Source organism: Cannabis sativa, chromosome 8 (assembly GCF_029168945.1).
Source record: "Cannabis sativa cultivar Pink pepper isolate KNU-18-1 chromosome 8, ASM2916894v1, whole genome shotgun sequence".
In the NCBI taxonomy this organism is placed as follows: domain Eukaryota; kingdom Viridiplantae; phylum Streptophyta; class Magnoliopsida; order Rosales; family Cannabaceae; genus Cannabis; species Cannabis sativa.
The window spans coordinates 28,457,231-28,475,279 of record NC_083608.1 but is presented as its reverse complement, the minus strand read 5'-3'; the positions used below and the strand labels follow the sequence as shown (position 1 = coordinate 28,475,279).

The window sequence follows — 18,049 nt, the reverse complement described above, 5'->3', positions numbered from 1 at the left end:
GAAAATAAAATTTTAATTTTTTAATCTTTTAAGATAAATTTTTTTCATTTCTTTTTACTTCTAAAATAATTTCTAATTAAATTTAGCTAATGTAATAATATCATATGAGTGCTCAAAGTCCTAAATTATTTTTCTATTAGCTATGTATTGTAAGACACGAAAACTAACTAAAATCCATTACTCATTAGTCATTAACAAACATAATTTAAGGTGAAAACTCACAAAAGATAAGGAAAAAAAATTTGGATAAAAATGACAATGACTAAGTTCATGGGACATCTGTCACATTTTTATATTTTTATTTCAAAAATAAAAATGTAAATTTCTCCAAGATAAAAAAAAGTCACGCTCAAGCTTATAGAGCAAACATTTATTTCCCCGCTAAATAGGGCCGTCAATGTCAATTCATTCGGCAACGACGTCGTATTAAGACATCTTCCCGCTAAGCTAAAAGACGTAAGGAGTGGCATTAGTAGTAAATCTCGTATCATTATCACTTTTATCATCACACTCGAAGAAGGCGAAGAAAACGGCAGAATTGAGCCCTTAGAAAATAGCTGAGAGATTTCGAAGAAGAATTGCATACAAACAACAATGGAGAGTTTTTGGAAACGAGCTAAGGGATTGGCTGAAGAAGCCGCGAAAACATCTCAGTCACTGACAACCTCTGCCAAAATCTCCGACTTAGTCTCCGAAACCGCTAAGAGATCCAGGGAGTTGGCCGCCGAGGCCTCCAAGCGAGCCGATCTCATCAAAACTGCCGCCCTTAAGCAAGCCGATCAGATCAAGTCTTTCTCCTCCGATATCATTGTCAATCCTCCCACTCTTTCCTCTCTTTCCATCACCAGCTCATTCCCTTCTTCTTCCTCCTCATCCACCGGCGAGGTCTCGCAGTCCGACCTCCTCAAGTTTGGAATCAATGAAGATCTCACTGACTTTGTCAAAGGACTCACTTCTACTACATTCCAAAGCTTTACTATTCAAGGTTTCTGAATTAACTCTTATTCCAATGCTGAAGTTCTGATCTGATTTTTCGTAATTTTCCTGTTTTTCATTTTTAAAATAAATATTTCGTTTGGTTAGATGAAGCGGAGGGATCTGATTCAGAAACGTCGACTACGGCTTCGAATATAAGGAAAGATCTGACGGAATGGCAGGAGAAACATGCAAATCTTGTTCTTACTAGTGTTAAGGTCAATTTCCTTTATCTTTATCTTTCTCTTTATTTTGTTACCAATTAAATTCAGTCTGGGTTGTCATTTCAATTATTCTTTGATTGGAAGAGACTTTTAGTTTTTTTTTGTTTCTCTTTCTGTATTTAAAACTATTTAGCACATATGACGTGAATTTCTTAGTGGATAGTTGATACCTTACCTACAAAAGAAGCTTCAAATTCCTTTACAAAATTTCCTTGCTTGTCTAACAATTCTATGAAATAGTCAGTCATGGTATATTATCTTTGTATTTAGATTTTGATTGTTTCATTGGTCAATCATGTAGAATTAAAAATTACAAGTGTGTATTTATTATATTGATAAATAAATTTATGTGCTGGAATCGTGCGCACAAGTAGTTTCCCTGAATTGGCAACTCGGCCTCAGAATCTTTCAAATCATCTACAGTTTAGAAGTCATGCAACATTTTAAGGAGAAAGTCCCAACAAGCATTGGTGTTTGTTCAAGATTTAGTTATAGTTATTAGATTCAAACTATCGGACACTTATTTGATGATAATTTCATGTGTTATTTTTTATTGATAATAATTATAACAAAACAAAAGACAATTTTTAAAGGACTGAAAAATGAGTACTGATGTCACACTGGTAAAACCTCTTTTTGCAGCAAATGTCAAGGTTAAGATATGAATTATGCCCACGTATAATGAAAGAAAGGAGGTTCTGGAAGATATATTTTACCCTTGTCAGCAGCTATGTGGCTCCGTAAGTAGCAACTTATTTCAGCAAACTTAGTTTAACACCATTGTGACCGAGCTTTGTTGGGATCCCATTGTGCAGCATAGCTGTATGATCAGTTTATCACTGCAAAGCAAACCACGGTGGCAATACTTAAGAATGTTGGAGGAAGCTATTTATTTAGCAATCATATTTAAAGAAGTATTTAATATGTCAAAGGAGTAATATATACAAAGATGAAATGGCCAAAGAAATTATAGCACGTCTAGTTAGTGGACTTTTCTTTGGTGAATCTTTATTTGTAACTTTACCTCAGTGAGTTGTCTTTGATTTACATAGTTATGAGTTGCAATCAGGTATGAGAAGCAATACATGGAGGAGGTTAAGCTCAAAGAAGCAGAGCAAAAAAAAGATGACGAGACCAAACAAGCATCTGTGGTTGGAGGGAATGACAAAGAAAAAGGGATGGAGAAGAACCTGAGCAGTAAAACTTCCAAGTCCTCTTCAGCTGAGCAAGACTTGGATACTTTCCTATTGGGAGATCTTGAAGACAGTGATGGGGGACTAGGTATACAGCTGATCCTTTTATATTGTATTTGTTGCAGTCTAGTTCTATAATCCTCACACACGGAATCCTTGTTTTGTTAGATGCTTATGGCTTAAACTGGCACATAATCATAATGTGCCTTGCCTGCCATTGCTTATGTCATGCAAGATCCATTACTCAAACTTACATGCTCAACTGGGATTTGTTCAAACACATGATTTCATTGTTTGAATTCTCTTTATGTTTAAATGTGTTGAGTAGTTATACCTTATTTGTATTTCAGATGATGGTGAAGAGAGTTTCGATGACGATTTTGACAAGATTGATAATTCAGTAAGTTACAGGGATCTTCTGATTCTTTTGCATTGCCATTTTTCTTGTTGCATCTTTCGAGTTTTTAAATTTGTTGTGACAACTTTTCAAAATTCCTACTTGCAGGATGTTGAAGATGATAAGGAGCCAAAGAAGTGACAGCTGCTGTAAATATATTTTGAATTAATAAGCAAAAGTTGGTTATGGGAAAAATCAATGAGGTACAGCAGTCGTTGATCTATCACCAATTTGAACTTTGCTGATTATCAAGTTTCTTAGATCTTTGACTGCTTTGGTCTACCAAATTAGATGTGATTTGAGTTGATTCGTTTATTTATATATTATTCATGTTTACTATAAGCAACCAGGTTAAGTCATATAATATGCCATGAACTTTTATTATATTTAAAGGACTAAGCTTTTCTTGTACAGTGGATGTTCAAGCAGTTATAACTTTGTTTTCTCCCTGTCAGTGACTTTATCATTAGTGGCATTTGTTCTAACAAATATTAAAGCTAGTGCAGTCATATATAAGAGTACAATTTCTACATTTTCATTTATTTATGTGCTGTGTAGTGTTAGGTAGTAGGTACATTTTAATTTGACAATATAACACGTTAAATTAGTTAGATTGATTTTAAAAAGAAGATTTAAACAAGTGTGCAAAATGTAAATGGTTTTCATTATTATTATTACTATTATTATTATTATTTGAGAAAGGGAAATTATGGTTAGAATAACATAAAATGTTGTGTTACAAAATTATTTGCTACAAATGAGATATTATTTAATATAGTGGGGAAATGTTATAATTATTTTTTTTTTTGAAAGAAAACGTTTATAAATAGAAAATTAAACCTCACGGTCGTTACACAGAATATTGTTTGGGATAGACGATTCACTCAACCTACCAAACCGGTAGTTCGTGAACGCCCATTTGGTCACATTATGAACCATAAAGTTACAACATCTACTAACAAAAGAAAAATTACAACCATCAAATAGCCGAGAGAGTTTAACACAAAAATTAGAGTAGTTTTCAATTCCCCAACGGACATCTAACCCGTTAATCGAATTGATGATCGCTCTAGAATCGCTCTCTATAATAATATACTTCCAGCCTTCCTCTTTTGCCACTTCCAAAGCCAATCAACAAGCAGCCGCCTCGCCACAGAGAGCATCAGAGAAGTCCAATCTATTAGTCTATTATATTATTTTATATTATATAATGTTTAGATTAAATAATTAAGTTACAAATAAGTAAGGGTGACAAATTATTAATTTTGTCAAATTGTAACATACATTATGGAGTTACAAAATGTGTGTCGAATTATCACAAATAGGAGTTGCAAATCCTTTAATTTGATGATCACTTGAATATGTAACTCTCACTTCTGTTTCACTCTTAAATTAGTAAAAGATGTTACTAATTATTTATGAATGTGAATGAATGATAGCTATTGAAAAATATAAGTGTTGGAGACTTAATTTATTCATTTATAAGATATATAACTGGTTCAAAATCAAGTAAGAGTTATTTGGAACACTTTGAAGAAGAATTGGCAAAAATTGAAAAAATGGTTCAACATACAAGTGCATACATTTTTGAAAGTTTGGGAGTCTTTCTAACAGTTCAAAACTCCTTCAAATCACCCGCTTAATACCATAAACGCCTAATTTATGATTGGTAATATCCAAGGGCTTTATGGTGGTCATTCATGCTTATATGAGAATGAAAACTCTATAAATAAAGGCCATATTGTTCAATTGAGAGAGATGTAGTTGATATCATTTGTTGTGGTTATAACCTTGTGAGGATATGCTCATCCTTAAACACTAAGCTGAGAATATGAGGCTTGATAAATCCATAAGAGCATTTTTAGAGTTTTCCATAGGTGGCGTTTGGTTGGAGGTAATGAAATGGAATGGAATGGAAATGAAACAATTTTCATTCCATTATTTTGTTTGGTTGCATTTTAAAGTATTGGAATGACATTCGAATGGAATGGCTACTCCATTTTAAAAAGAAAGGAATGACCATTCCAATGTAACAAGAAAAAAATTTAATTATTTTTTTTTATCAATTTTTTGTATGCATTTTAGGGTTTATTCCATTCCTATTCCTATTCTCATTCCCATTCCTATTCCTATATTTTCATTCCTCCCAACCAAACGCCTATATGAGGGAGGAAATGACTTTTAGGACAAAGGTTCTTGAGCTTTGGTCAAGCTTATTGTATGTTATTCTTTTTCTTTCTTCTCTAACTTGTAATTTTGATGTAATACTTTTATTTGTATTTTAAGTATTTTGATTATAATCTTCCTATTCCCTTTTGTAATGAGAATATTTTTTAATAAAAACATATTGAGGAGTTGATATTATTTTACATATTGTAATTAGGTCATTGTTTTATTATTTTTTAGGGATATTGGCGGCTAAACCACCTAAACTTTACGGTTTGTAACACTTAACCACCAAAACTAAATTTTTGGCGGCTAAACTACCTAAACCTTGGTTCCGTTTTGCTCTGCACACCTCCGTCCAAAAATCAGCGTTAAGTGCCACAGTGGACTGTCCACGTGTACACACTTGTACACGTGGCAAATTTTTAGTGGTCCACCTAATATTAATTTTACAAAATAATTATAAATATTAAAAAAAATTAAAAAAATAATAAAAATATTTTTCTTACTTTTTTTTTTTCTTTTTCCTTTTCTTTTCTTTTCTTTCTTTTCTTTTTTTTTTTCTTCTTCTTTCTTCCTCCTCTCGCAGATCAAACACCCACACCCACACCCACCCACTCCTTCTTCTTCTTCCTTTCTTCATTTCTTCCTCTTCTTGCAAAATTAACACAAGACACGATCACATCACCCTCTTTCCTTGCTTCTCTGTGTGTGAACCAGTGATTATTCAGATTTGGAGAGAAGGACTAATGGAGAGAGACCATCGAGATGGGAAAGGCGTTTGTTCTCGGTGGAGGACGACGCTTTATTGACGGCGTTCTTGGGCTTGAAGGATTCTGGGACTTGGGGAACCATGGGGAAGTCGACGGGGTCTTCGCCTAGGCCAATGACGGCCGACGGTGGTCTGTTCGTGGATCCGAGGATGGGGGTTTCAGGAAATTTAGATCTCTTCTTTTTATTTATTTATTTATTTATTTTTTTGAGATATTAATTTGGGTTTTTTGTGGCAAATTGGGTTTGATACAGAGATTTTTTTTTAGTTTTACTTTTTGTTTTGTGTTATAACAGATGGACATATTGATTTTTATTTTTTAGTGTTAGATTTGGATTTGAGATATAGGTTATGGTGATGGGTGGTGACAATGGTGATGGAGGTAGTAGCTGTGGTGAAGATGGTGGGTGATTATAGCTTTATTTGATGTTATGTGTGGTTGTACAGATTGTGATGGAGTTGCTAGTGGGATTTGGGTGTTGACAAGGTGAATGGAGGTAATGGTGGTGTTGAAGGTGGAGGGAGGTGGTTCGATTGTTGTTGGTGACTCGCGTGATGATCGGAGTTTTGTTGATCTGGGGCTGGGCGGAGATGGAGGGTCGGGTTAGGGGGGTCAGAGAGGGCTGGGGGGGTTCTGTAGAAAAATGAAGAAGAAAAAAAAAAAGAAAAGAAAAAAAAGAAAAGAAAAGGAAAAAGAAAAGAAAAAGCAAAAAAAAAAAATATTTTTCATTTTTTTTTATTTTTTAATATTTATAATTATTTTTTAAAATTAATATTAGGTGGACCACTAAAAATTTGCCACGTGTACAAGTGTGTACACGTGGACAGTCCACCGTGGCACTTAACGCTGATTTTTGGACGGAGGTGTGCAGAGCAAAACGGAACCAGAGTTTAGGTAGTTTAGCCGCCAAAAATTCAGTTTTGTTGGTTAAGTGTTACAAACCGTAAAGTTTAGGTGGTTTAGCCGCCAATATCCCTATTTTTTATTACTTTGTACTTGTCTTTTTGTTGTTTTATATTTATTTTCATATTGTTTGCTAAGTTTTTTTAGAGTTATTTTTTAGTTGTTTTATTTTACTGAAACATAATATTTATATATTTTTGATACTTTAACATAATATTTTTTAAAATTTAATACAATAAAAATGTAAAAAAAATAAATAAAAAAGAATATATTTTTTGGTAAGATCTCCAATAAACAATGAAGTGGGCATAATCCGTTGACCCGACCCATTACTCTACTGTAACTGAGCTCTAGTGCCATTGCTACAGCTACTATCATTACATTCCAATTCCACTCCCAAGTTCCATGGCACAATGACCCTTTTCGCTCTCTTTCGCCTTAAGCGCCCTATCGAAACGCCGTCGTTATTGCTCCCACTTGGCTTGTTTTCAGAATTATCTTTCTTACGATATTCCTCTTTCTGTAAACGCCACTATTTCCCACCCTCACAGTCACAACAATCCCCTACTCATCCAGTCCCGAAGAAAGTCCCATTTCAAGCCTCTGCCCATGGAAGAACGTGGCAAGATCCTTTCCATTGGATGTCCAACACCAAAGACCCTGATCTTTCTCGATATCTTGATCGAGAAAACTCGTATGCTCAAGCTTTCATGGCTGACACACAAAACCTGCAACGAACTCTCTTCTCTGAGATGACTCAACGAATGCCTGCTACGGTTTCCACTCCTCCCGAGCCTTGGGGACCATGGTTTGCCCATTCCTTAATTTTGACAAATTTGGTGTTTTTCTTTTTGATTGGTAACTGTTCTTGTTTTGACCCAAGGCCCCAAGTTACAAACTAGTTAAGTTCATTACAACCTGCTCTGTACTTTGCATGAACTCGCCATGACCTTTCTCAGTGAATGCTCCCACGGTCTTTAAAAATTCTGTGTTGTTTTTATTCTTGGATTGAGGATTGAAAGTGTGATGGCAGTTTCGCTATTTTTCAAATTAATGCTTTGTTTCTTTCTTCCTTGGTTGGTGGAAATCATGTTTTAAAGTATGTGAATGCCCAATACCACAAAAAGTATGTCATCAATATAAAAAACTGCTAACAATTAAGGTGCCAGCTTTTGTAATTGAGTCATACTTGATCATTCAGGTTGTATTACCAAGACATTCCGGAAGGAAAGGAATACCCAGTCTTGTATAGGAAATCAAATGTTGGTAAAAGTAATTGGGTTAAGACTGCTCTCCAATATGCAAGGGGTGGAACAGGGAGAGAGGAAATTCTGCTTGATTGGAATGAAATTGCTGAGGAATATGGCAAGTTCTTTTCTGTTACTTATTCATATATAAATTTTATATATTTTTCTTTATAATATTTGTAAGTATATATTAGTAAATCTGTGTGTACGTTCGAAATTGTAGGTTATGTGCATGTGGGGATGTGTAGAGTGTCTCCAAACCATAATTTTCTTGCATACACACTTGATGTTTCTGGTAGTGAACAGTTCATTCTTCAAGTAAAGGACCTTAGAACTGGATGTATTATTCCAAATTTACAAGTTCATAGAGTTGTGAGTATAGCATGGGCTCTTGATGGCAATACATTGTTTTATACCCAGTCAGATGAGAATCAAAGACCTTTCAGGCAAGTTCTTTATTTTTTTTTTGTTACATGTAGTGAAAGATATTTCCTCACCTTTTTTTTTTTCTCTCAGGGTTTTGTACTTTAATTTACACTCCAGTAATACAGATGGTATTCCTGTATTTACAGAGAGCAATTCCAGCTTTTGTGTAGACATAACAAGCACAAAAGACGGCAAGTTCATAACTGTGAATTCAAATTCAAGGACTTCATCCGAGGAATGAATAGAAATAGCTGTTTAATCTTTTAAAATAGTATGTGCATTGAAACATTATCTATTTGACTGTTGTCAAGACTAACTTTATGCATGTGAAACTACAGGTTTATGTAATAGACGCTGCCAACCCATCAGGTGATCTGCGAAAAATACGTGAGCGTGTATCTGGTGTCCAATACTTCCTTGAGCATCACCATGGTTTGTTTTATATTCTTACAAATGATCCATCGAGTGTAAAAGAAGGATGGTCTGGTGAAGATTATTACCTAGCTAGATGCCCTGTTGAAGATATACAGTCGACTAATTGGCAGGTCGGGTTTGTTTTTACTTCATTTCTTAAAGAGGATGTTTCATGCTCTTTGTCATCCTCTCTCTCTGAGATTGTGCCATTCTTTAGTTATTCAATGTTGACTCGTTAAATAGTTCATCACTCTTTTTCATCATGGCCTCAATTCTCTTTTATTAGAATATCATCATTCCGCGAGGAGGTGTAACCATACAAGATATGGACATCTTCGATGGATATCTGGTGCTTTTTGTTGACAAGAAGGGTAACCCTGCTTTCTGTTCCCTCAGTTTTCCTATCAATGTTGATTGCGAGGTACTCATATTCAGCTTCTTACATACATAAATAATATCTACATAAATTATCTAATTCTTGAGTTAATTTGAGTTTATAGCTGGATTTTGTTCTGTTTGTAATGCATGGCTGCCCACAATCTATCATAAGAGAAAATAAAATTTTGAAATGTCTAGTGTTTACATACCAAAATCTAATCATTGTTATGTTATTTTCTTGTTTTATAGGACCTATTGGAGACTGAGAATCTTAATACTTGGTTGTTCCCTCTGCCTTCAAATTCATGTAGTGTCACTCCTGGTTCAAACCATGACTTCCTTAGCTCTGTATTCCGGGTGGTGCTTTCATCTCCAGTGGTACGAATTTAACTAGCTTGATTGCAAGGGATACAATATTATATGTATACCTATTTATGCATAATTTTCAGCCCCTCTCTCTCATTTTAGTAATCAGCTTTTTGTTCAGACTTCGTATCAGTAGAATCCATTTATGATGTTTGGGGCTTACAAATTATTTCCTTAATTTTTTTCTACTCAGTTTGTGAGTATTACATTAATACGGGAAGATATAGGAAATGTTTATTATGGTTTTAAAATTTTGATTGGCTTTTTCTTGTTCTTTTTGAGATTTGACAAGATGAGCTCAAGGAAACCTTCATTCTTTTGGTTTTGTAATCTTGTTATGAGGTGGCCAGAAATGGAGGATGAAACTATTTAGGTTGAGGTTTTTACTTTTGTAACTAAGGGAAATGGAATCATATCCTTCTTGATTGCCTTTTCAGATTTTGTTTAGCTATTTTTGAATTATGGGATATGCAGATGCCTGATATGATCGTTGACTATGATATGTCACGAAGGAGATTCTCTGTTGTACAGCAAGAGGAAGTGAAGGGTGTTTCCTGTGAAGTAGATACAAAAGAAATTTTTGACTTCAAACATGATGGGGAAGAAATATCTCAGTACAGTGAATCACAGACGTGGAAGGAATTTTCTAATGCATACTGCTGTGAAACAAAGGAAGTTGTTTCCTTTGATGGCACAAGAATTCCTTTGACTATTTTGTACTCTCGAGCAGCCTGGCAGAAGGGCCAGTCCCCTGGTCTTTTACAAGGATATGGAGCATATGGAGAAGTTTTAGATAAAAGCTGGTGTACAAATCGCTTGAGTTTGCTCGATCGAGGTTGGGTGGTGGCATTTGCTGATGTCCGGTAATTTTTATTATTGAGTCGCCATAGATTGATTGATAATAAGTTTACTGATAGGAGTGTACCAAATTCCTAAAACATATGATAATAATTATGTGTTTGTTTAATTGTTCAAAAAAAAAAAAAATTGTGTTTAAAAACAGCAGTGATTGCTTTGGTTCTTAGTTATTGTAATTGGTATGCTTCTGCACTTGACTGTTTATCTAATGACTTTTAAAGAAAAAGTACAAGTTATTTGATTGGCCACCATCATGTTAGATGCTATATTAGTGGCTATGTTCTCAACCGAAACAGTAATTTTGTAGTGTCACTTTGGATAATTGTACTTGTGATATTTAAAAATGACTGGTTTATATTGGCAGTGGTGGTGGCGGGAATAGTTCGTGGCATAAATCTGGCAGTGGTCTGTGTAAAAAAAACTCAATATACGATTTTGTTTGGTGTGCAAACTTCCTTGTTAACGAGGAATATGTGAATAAGCATCAGCTTGGTGCTATTGGATATAGTGCAGGGGGTCTTCTATTGGGACCAGCTATAAATATGTTCCCGAAACTGTTTCGTGCTGCAATTTTGAAGGTTGATTTGAACTCTCTAAAGAATAACATCCCTTTAATGATATTCTCAACTTCTATTGATGTTCGCTTAACATAGATTCCATTTCTTGATATTGTGAATTATGTCAGGTTCCATTTCTTGATATATGCAACACTCTGCTAGATGATAATTTGCCTCTTACAATTCTGGATTATGAAGAATTTGGTAATCCTCAGATACAGTCGCAGTTCGAGTATATTCAAAGTTACTCGCCCTATGATAACATTTCGCGTGGAAGTTGTTATCCTTCAATGCTCGTTACAGCTTCCCTTCACGACTCTAGGTAAATTCCTTTTGTATATTCTGTCATTTATAAATTAAATTATAGAATGAAGAATGCTTTCAAATACTTGTTGCATATTCATTTAATTTTTAGTCATATTTATTAAAACTGATGGAAATAAGTAAGAGAAGAGAAAACAATAACTCTTTCTCCTTCCTTTCCAAAAACATATCACATTACAAATTTTCTTCTTGTTATAGATTAGTAACAGGCTTGTTAATTTGTTCATAATTACCTCTTTATCATTGTAATTTTCAGGGTTGGAGTTTGGGAAGCTGCTAAATGGGTGGCGAAAGTTCGAGATAGTACATGTTCTACTTGTTCTGATTTGGTTATATTGAAGACAAATATGAGTGGGGGACATTTTGGTGAGGGTGGCCGATATGCTCAATGTGAGGAATCTGCTTATGAGTATTCTTTTCTGTTAAAAGCAATGCAGGTAGTGAACCATGATGAATAAATTAATTATTGATTTCGAGGATAATAATAATAATAATAACTATTATCATTCGAGTACACAGGATATTTTGCTCTTAAATTGTGATTTTTTCTTTTGGGTAGAGTTTTGTTCCTTGAATTTCTTTTTACCAAAGTTTTCTCAAACTAAACAAGTCTTTGTAAATATTTCTCTTTAGTTACATTCTACTTTTTTTTTTTTTTTTTTAAATAATTTATTTATATGGCTTTGAGTTACAGTATATATGTCTATTTTTAACAATTTAAGGTGCCGTTTAGTAACACTTTTGTTTTCTAATTTTTTAATCACAAAATGAAAGTAAAATTTTTGTTTTTAAAAATTTTGCTTTTGAAAAACAAAAATGGGTTCTGTAACCGCTTTTGTTTTCCAATTTTAAAAACAAAAAAAAAGGTGTATTCTGTAAAGTTCATTTTCATTTTTTGATTTTATTTACGTCGGGTCTAGGTTCGGGGTCGGATTTGGGTTCAAGTCAGAGGTCGGGTTCAGCGCCAGGACCGTGGGGGGATTTGGGTCCGGGTCATGATCGAAGTCCAAGATATTGATTAAGGAAAAAAAAAGTGTTTAAAAAAATATTGAAAGTGATTTTTTTAAAAAAAAAAATTGAAAAATAAAAACAGTTTTATAAAACATATTTTTAAAAAATATTTTCACTTTTTCAATTTTAAAAACAGAAAACTGATTAAAAAAGTGTTACCAAACGGCACTTAAGTTATTTGAAATTCAGTTTATCAACATTAATCATACAAACATTATCTCTAAGAATACATATTTATATTTCATAATTTATTATTATACTTATATTTATGTATTTACTTTTTGTAACTTATTCTTTTATTAAAATAATGGTGTAAAATACGGTAATTTACCTATTAGTTTGATCACATGAGCTTGTGTTTTTTTTTTTTTTTGGTTTCGCTTTAGTCTAGCCTAAGTGTTGCACTCTTATTTTTTTAATTTCTTTTTTCTTTCCTATTCTTTTAACTTTTCATGCATCTCTCTATCTTTATCTATTTCTCTTTCTTTTCTAACTTTAACAATAAATTCTTGTTACATCCTTAATTTTGAGTTTAAAAATAATATTATTGTGACTTATTTTTTAATATGATCATTTTAAAATGTAGGAAGTATATATTTTCTAGCATTTTTAAAAATCAAGTAACTATTTAGTTGCTTACCATATTAATTATATACTCATTTTTATACATTTTAATTTCGACAATATATAATTATAAAAATAAAAATTTTATAAACAAGTATCCAATTGGTATTATATTAATTTACCAATTAAAATATCTTGCCACTAAAAACTCCAACATCACAATATTTTTTATTGCCATCAGAAGCAATTATTTTTTTTTTTCAATAAATAATGCATATTAATAAAAGAATGAATCACTTTTATGTTGTGTGTGTAGAAAAGTAACTTCATAGCTACTTCTAAATTTCATTTTAGATATCATAAGCAATTAAATAGTTACTTCTTATTATGGCGACGATGAGAAAATATATAGTTTTCTCACATGTCAAAATGACCGCATGACAATTCATTAGTTTCGAAAATAAATTCAAAGGTTACTCAAATGTATTTTAAATAATAAGATATTATAATATAACATAAATGAACATAAATAAACTAAAAATGAATATATAGTTTAATATAACTAATCTAAAAATTAAAGATTATTTACAGAAAATATTTTTATTTAAAGTGGATCATTTTATGAAAAGTAATCAATTGGTATATTATCAAAATTATAAGTAATTTAAATATTAATATAAAGTATACTAAATAACTATTTTATATGTATACTTATTTGTTATACTATATGAAACTAATTAGTTTCTAAAATATACTCTAAAATAACTTATGAGAAATTTAAATGTTTACTAATTTTACCAATAATTTATGTGTTTTTTTTTTTTTTAAATTTTATTGTAACTTATTAGTTTATTAAATAGACTTGAAAGTAATATAAATATTTCTACAAAAACAAAAACAAAAAATAAGTAACGTAAAAGTATTTAAAATAACATATTAATTTAATATAATCTAAAAATAACATATTAATTAACTAATGTTAACTTGACTATTCAACCAATCTAGATGAGATAGTTCATTCCTTAGTGATTTTACCTCTTCATTGTTCTTCACATTCGAAACCCATAGTGAATGAGTGCCATGCCCACACATAGTAAGTCAAGTACTCAATTATAGTGAGTAAGACGGTGGTAACCAAACCCAAATAAGAGAAATAGATCCAGGTTTAGATCTTGATAATGCTCTGCTACAGAAAGGAATCAAGGGCTAGAGATCTTGAATGGAAAAAATACATAAGGGTTTAACAAAACCTTATGTGTTTATTCTGCTGCAATCAATGTAAGGTTTTCTTAAACCCTTATGTGTTTATTGCCCTTTCCACCACGGAAGCAGAATTTATGGCGACCACAAAAACATTCAATGAAGCGTTATGGCTTCAAGGAATTTTGTTTGAATTAAAATAATAAAAGGTGAAGTGACTGTGTACTCAGATAGTCAGTCCTCTATCCACCTCTGTAAGAATCTGGTTCATCATGAAAAGAGCAAACATATAGACATAAGACTTTAATGGACTAGAGAGAAGATATATAGAAGAATGACTTGTTTAGAGAAGATCAGAACGGAACATAATCCTGATATGATGTTGGGACTAAGGTCTAAACAGTACACAAGTTCAAGCATTGCTTGAACTTGATCAATATCAGAAGTTAGTAAATTGAGATTTCTGGAACACCAACCATGGTGGCTGCATTCTTTCTTCATCCCTATCAATATTTTAATTTGAAGTAACTAGGTGAATTTGTGGTATAGTTCCTCCAAATGAAAAGATCTCCATAAGACTGTCCAAGTAATGGAAAGTTAGTTATCTTCCAAAGTATGTTCTCGGATAGCTAACTTGTCTATCCAGAAGGAGTCTCGTGGAATGATAGTTGCCATTCGACCAAAGGGCGTTCCCGGAGGACTATCATGTCCACTACGGGTGTAGCCTTCAAGAAAGCTAGTCCTCCTCCGTAAAGGAGTTTTGAATGGATAGTTGTTCCTTCTGAATGGTGTTCTAGATAGTTGACTCCAACTTGATTTTTTCCTATCCAGAAGCCCCTTAAGCATTCGCTTCTGCCCTTTATTCAAATAGTGTATGTCTCATCCGAAAGCACCTTGTCTAGTGATGACGTGGAGATTCTGTTACGAGGAGTTTGTTAAGTTTGTTACATCGTAACTAACTTAACAACTTCGCATGTGCAGCCACCGACTTTAGGATCCATATCCTAGATCTATAAATATCTCCAACACTTATCATTTCAAGCACACTGAATTGAAGAGTTTTAAGATGAGACTTTGAGATTAAGAGAGAAAGAGATTGAGGGGTAGAAAGAGGTTTGGAGAAAAGAAAGAGATATTGGGCTTGGGTTTCGTATGAAGAAACTTGTGTCTTGATGAAGAAGATTCTTGGGTAATAGTGTGAGAGTTGAAACACTTTGAGAGAATCCTCTCGGCTGTATTGTACATATTCTTGCTCAATCAATAAAGAAGATTTGGTGGTGTTCCAGAATTGGAATAGAGCTATAGAGCACACCAATCTATCGAACTTGAGCCACTATATATCTTATTTTTGATTTTATCGTTTTACTGGTTTAATCGTTTCTGATTTTTAATACTCTATTCCTCCCTGTTTTCTCCGATTACTGTTTTGTGTTTGTTATTCTTGTCATTGCTAATATTTTGGTAATTAAATTTTTTTTGGATTTTGATTTTGCACTTTAGTCTTAATTTTCCCCACACATTGGATTGGTTGTGCGTGATAACACTGGCAAAGTTCATTATGCGCAGGAGCGAGCTTTCTGCCTGGCATGTTAATGTCGCTTGTAGCTGAACTGAAAGCCATTCGAATCGGGTTACAAGCTGGTATTGGGTGAGGCTGAAACTCTTTTTGGGTTGAATCAAATTGTAAAGAAGTGAGAAATTTAGGGTTTAGGGTTATGCAACAGCCTCCAGTTTGTGGTGTGTCGTTTGCTTTTAGAGAAACAAATCAAGTGGCCTATTATTTAGCCAATTTCACTCTAGTCAATAGGGTGAGTTTCAAGTGAACTCTGTTGTATTTTGTGTGTCCTGTAATATAGTTAGGTAAATTGGTTAATGTCATAACTGTCTTGACAGTTATGACAGTTGGTTATAGTTAGTTAGTTGTCCACTTAGGACTATTATAAATACCAATGTACAGGTTGTAATTCTTGTTATGTTTTAGAGCATAGACTTGTATAATCCTAATAATCAATATAGCAATAAAGATCAATTCAGTCTACTCTCTCTCGAGTCTCTACTCTCTTTCTCTCTTTTACTGTTTTGTGACTGTGTGCAATTGTTCGAATGTCCCTTATGGAATTCTGGTATGAGTATTGATCTAACCTGCTTGTTTCTAACAGGTGGTATCAGAGCTGAGGTTGTTTCTTGAAGATCTTGAATCAGATCGAAGGAAAGATTCTTAGCTGATGGGAAACACGAAGTTTGATCTGGAAAAGTTTACTGGCATGAATGATTTTGGGTTATGGAGAGTCAAGATGCGAGCTATGTTGGTTCAACAAGGACTTCAAGATGCATTGCTGGGGGAATCCAAACTCTCTGCAACTCTATCTGAGAAAGAGAAAACTGAGATTCTCGAAAAAGCACATAGTGCAATCATTCTCAGTCTTGGTGATCGAGTTCTCAGGGAAGTGTCCAAAGAAACAACAGCAGCTGGAATGTGGCTCAAGCTAGAAAATCTGTACATGGTTAAATCTCTAGCTAACCGATTATTCTTGAAGCAAAAGTTGTATTCTTTTCGAATGATACCAGGGAAAAGTGTTGAAGATCATTTAGATGATTTCAACAAGATCGTTCTTGATTTGGAGAACATAGGAATCAAGATCGAAGATGAAGACCAGGCCATTATTGTTTTGAATTCGCTGCCTTCAGAACAGTATGAGCATTTTGTCGACACTATGATGTATGGTAAGAGTTCTTTGACATTAGAAGAAGTTGTTACTGCTTTAATGTCAAAAGAGATCAAAAGGAAATCTGAGAACTCAGAGGAAAATGCTGGAGATGGCTTACTGGTTCGAGGAAAATTCCAAAAGAAGGGAAACAAGGCACAGGGAAGTCCAAGTAAAGGGAAAGGAAATTCAAAGACTAAAAGGAGATGTTATGTCTGCAACAAACCTACACATTTGAGAAAAGATTGTCCAATTCTCAAGAGTTACAATTCAAAGAAAGATGGAGATGCTGGTGTTGTCTCAGTTGGTGATGATAGTGATGGCTATGACAGTGCAAGTGTTCTTGTGATTACCAAGAATGACAGGGACAAGGTGTGGATTATTGACTCTGGATGTTCATTTCATATTTGTCCAGATAAGAGTCAATTCTCTAACTACCAATCAAGAAATAGTGGTACTGTCAAGTTAGGGGATAACCATTCATGCTCCATACAAGGAATTGGAACTATTAAGTTGCAGCTCGATAATGGAAAAGTAGTAGAACTGAAACAAGTAAGACATGTTCCTGATCTTAAGAGAAATCTTATTTCTGTTGCAATGCTTGATCATGAAGGGTTCAAAGTAAAGATTGAAAAGGAGCTGTTAAAGGTGATAAAAGGGTCAGAAAAGCTTATGGAAGCTATCATTGACAATGGCATATATGTACTGCAAGGATGTATCAAAAGAAGTCAAGCCAATTCAGTTCTGAAAGTTCCTGATGATGTCACTCTCAAATGGCACAGGAGGCTTGGACATATCAGCCATGGTGGTCTAAAAGTTTTGAGTAAGAAAGGTGTATTTGGCAAAGAACAGATCAAGGAATTAGATCTGTGTGAGCAATGCATCATGGGAAAGGCTACCAAAGCTAAGTTTGGAGTTGGAAAACACAAGACCAGAAACATTGTGGACTATCTTCATTCAGATCTTTGGGGGCCATCAAGAACTCAATCCAGAGGAGGAGCAAGGTATTTTCTGACTTTCATTGATGATTTTTCAAGACATGTATGGTTATTTATCTTGAGAAATAAATATGAATCACTTAACAAGTTTAAAGAACTGAAAATTTTGTTGGAAACTCAAACTGAGAGAAAAATCAAGAAGTTAAGGACAGATAATGGATTGGAGTTCTGTAAAGAGCAGTTTAATCAATTCTGCAAGGACAATGGCATTGGAAGACATCTTACTGTTCCTAGAAACCCTCAGCAAAATGGGCTTGCTGAGAGAATGAACAGAACAATTCTTGAGAGGGTTAGATGTATGCTGATATATGCAGGTTTGCCTAAGAAATTTTGGGCAGAAGCTGCTGTAACAGCATGCTATTTAATCAAT

At 33.7% G+C, this 18,049-nt stretch overlaps 2 protein-coding genes across 2 annotated transcripts; both read left to right on the top strand.

The window, feature by feature from the left end:
* The first annotated feature begins 346 nt into the window (after positions 1–346).
* LOC115699736 (uncharacterized) lies at positions 347–3,278 on the top strand. Its single transcript, XM_030627273.2, has 6 exons — positions 347–985; positions 1,084–1,193; positions 1,842–1,939; positions 2,269–2,480; positions 2,743–2,792; positions 2,898–3,278. Exons 1-6 carry the CDS (start codon positions 595–597, stop codon positions 2,928–2,930), a joined length of 894 nt encoding a protein of 297 aa, XP_030483133.1. The 5' UTR covers positions 347–594; the 3' UTR covers positions 2,931–3,278.
* Positions 3,279–6,355: 3,077 nt separating this feature from the next.
* On the top strand, positions 6,356–11,717 carry LOC115701132 (uncharacterized). Its single transcript, XM_061102694.1, has 11 exons — positions 6,356–7,439; positions 7,833–7,996; positions 8,102–8,324; positions 8,395–8,540; positions 8,644–8,849; positions 9,005–9,139; positions 9,346–9,474; positions 9,937–10,325; positions 10,685–10,898; positions 11,006–11,199; positions 11,458–11,717. The coding sequence occupies exons 1-11, from the start codon at positions 7,045–7,047 to the stop codon at positions 11,657–11,659; spliced, it is 2,397 nt and encodes a 798-aa protein (XP_060958677.1). The 5' UTR covers positions 6,356–7,044; the 3' UTR covers positions 11,660–11,717.
* The last annotated feature ends 6,332 nt before the right edge of the window (positions 11,718–18,049 follow it).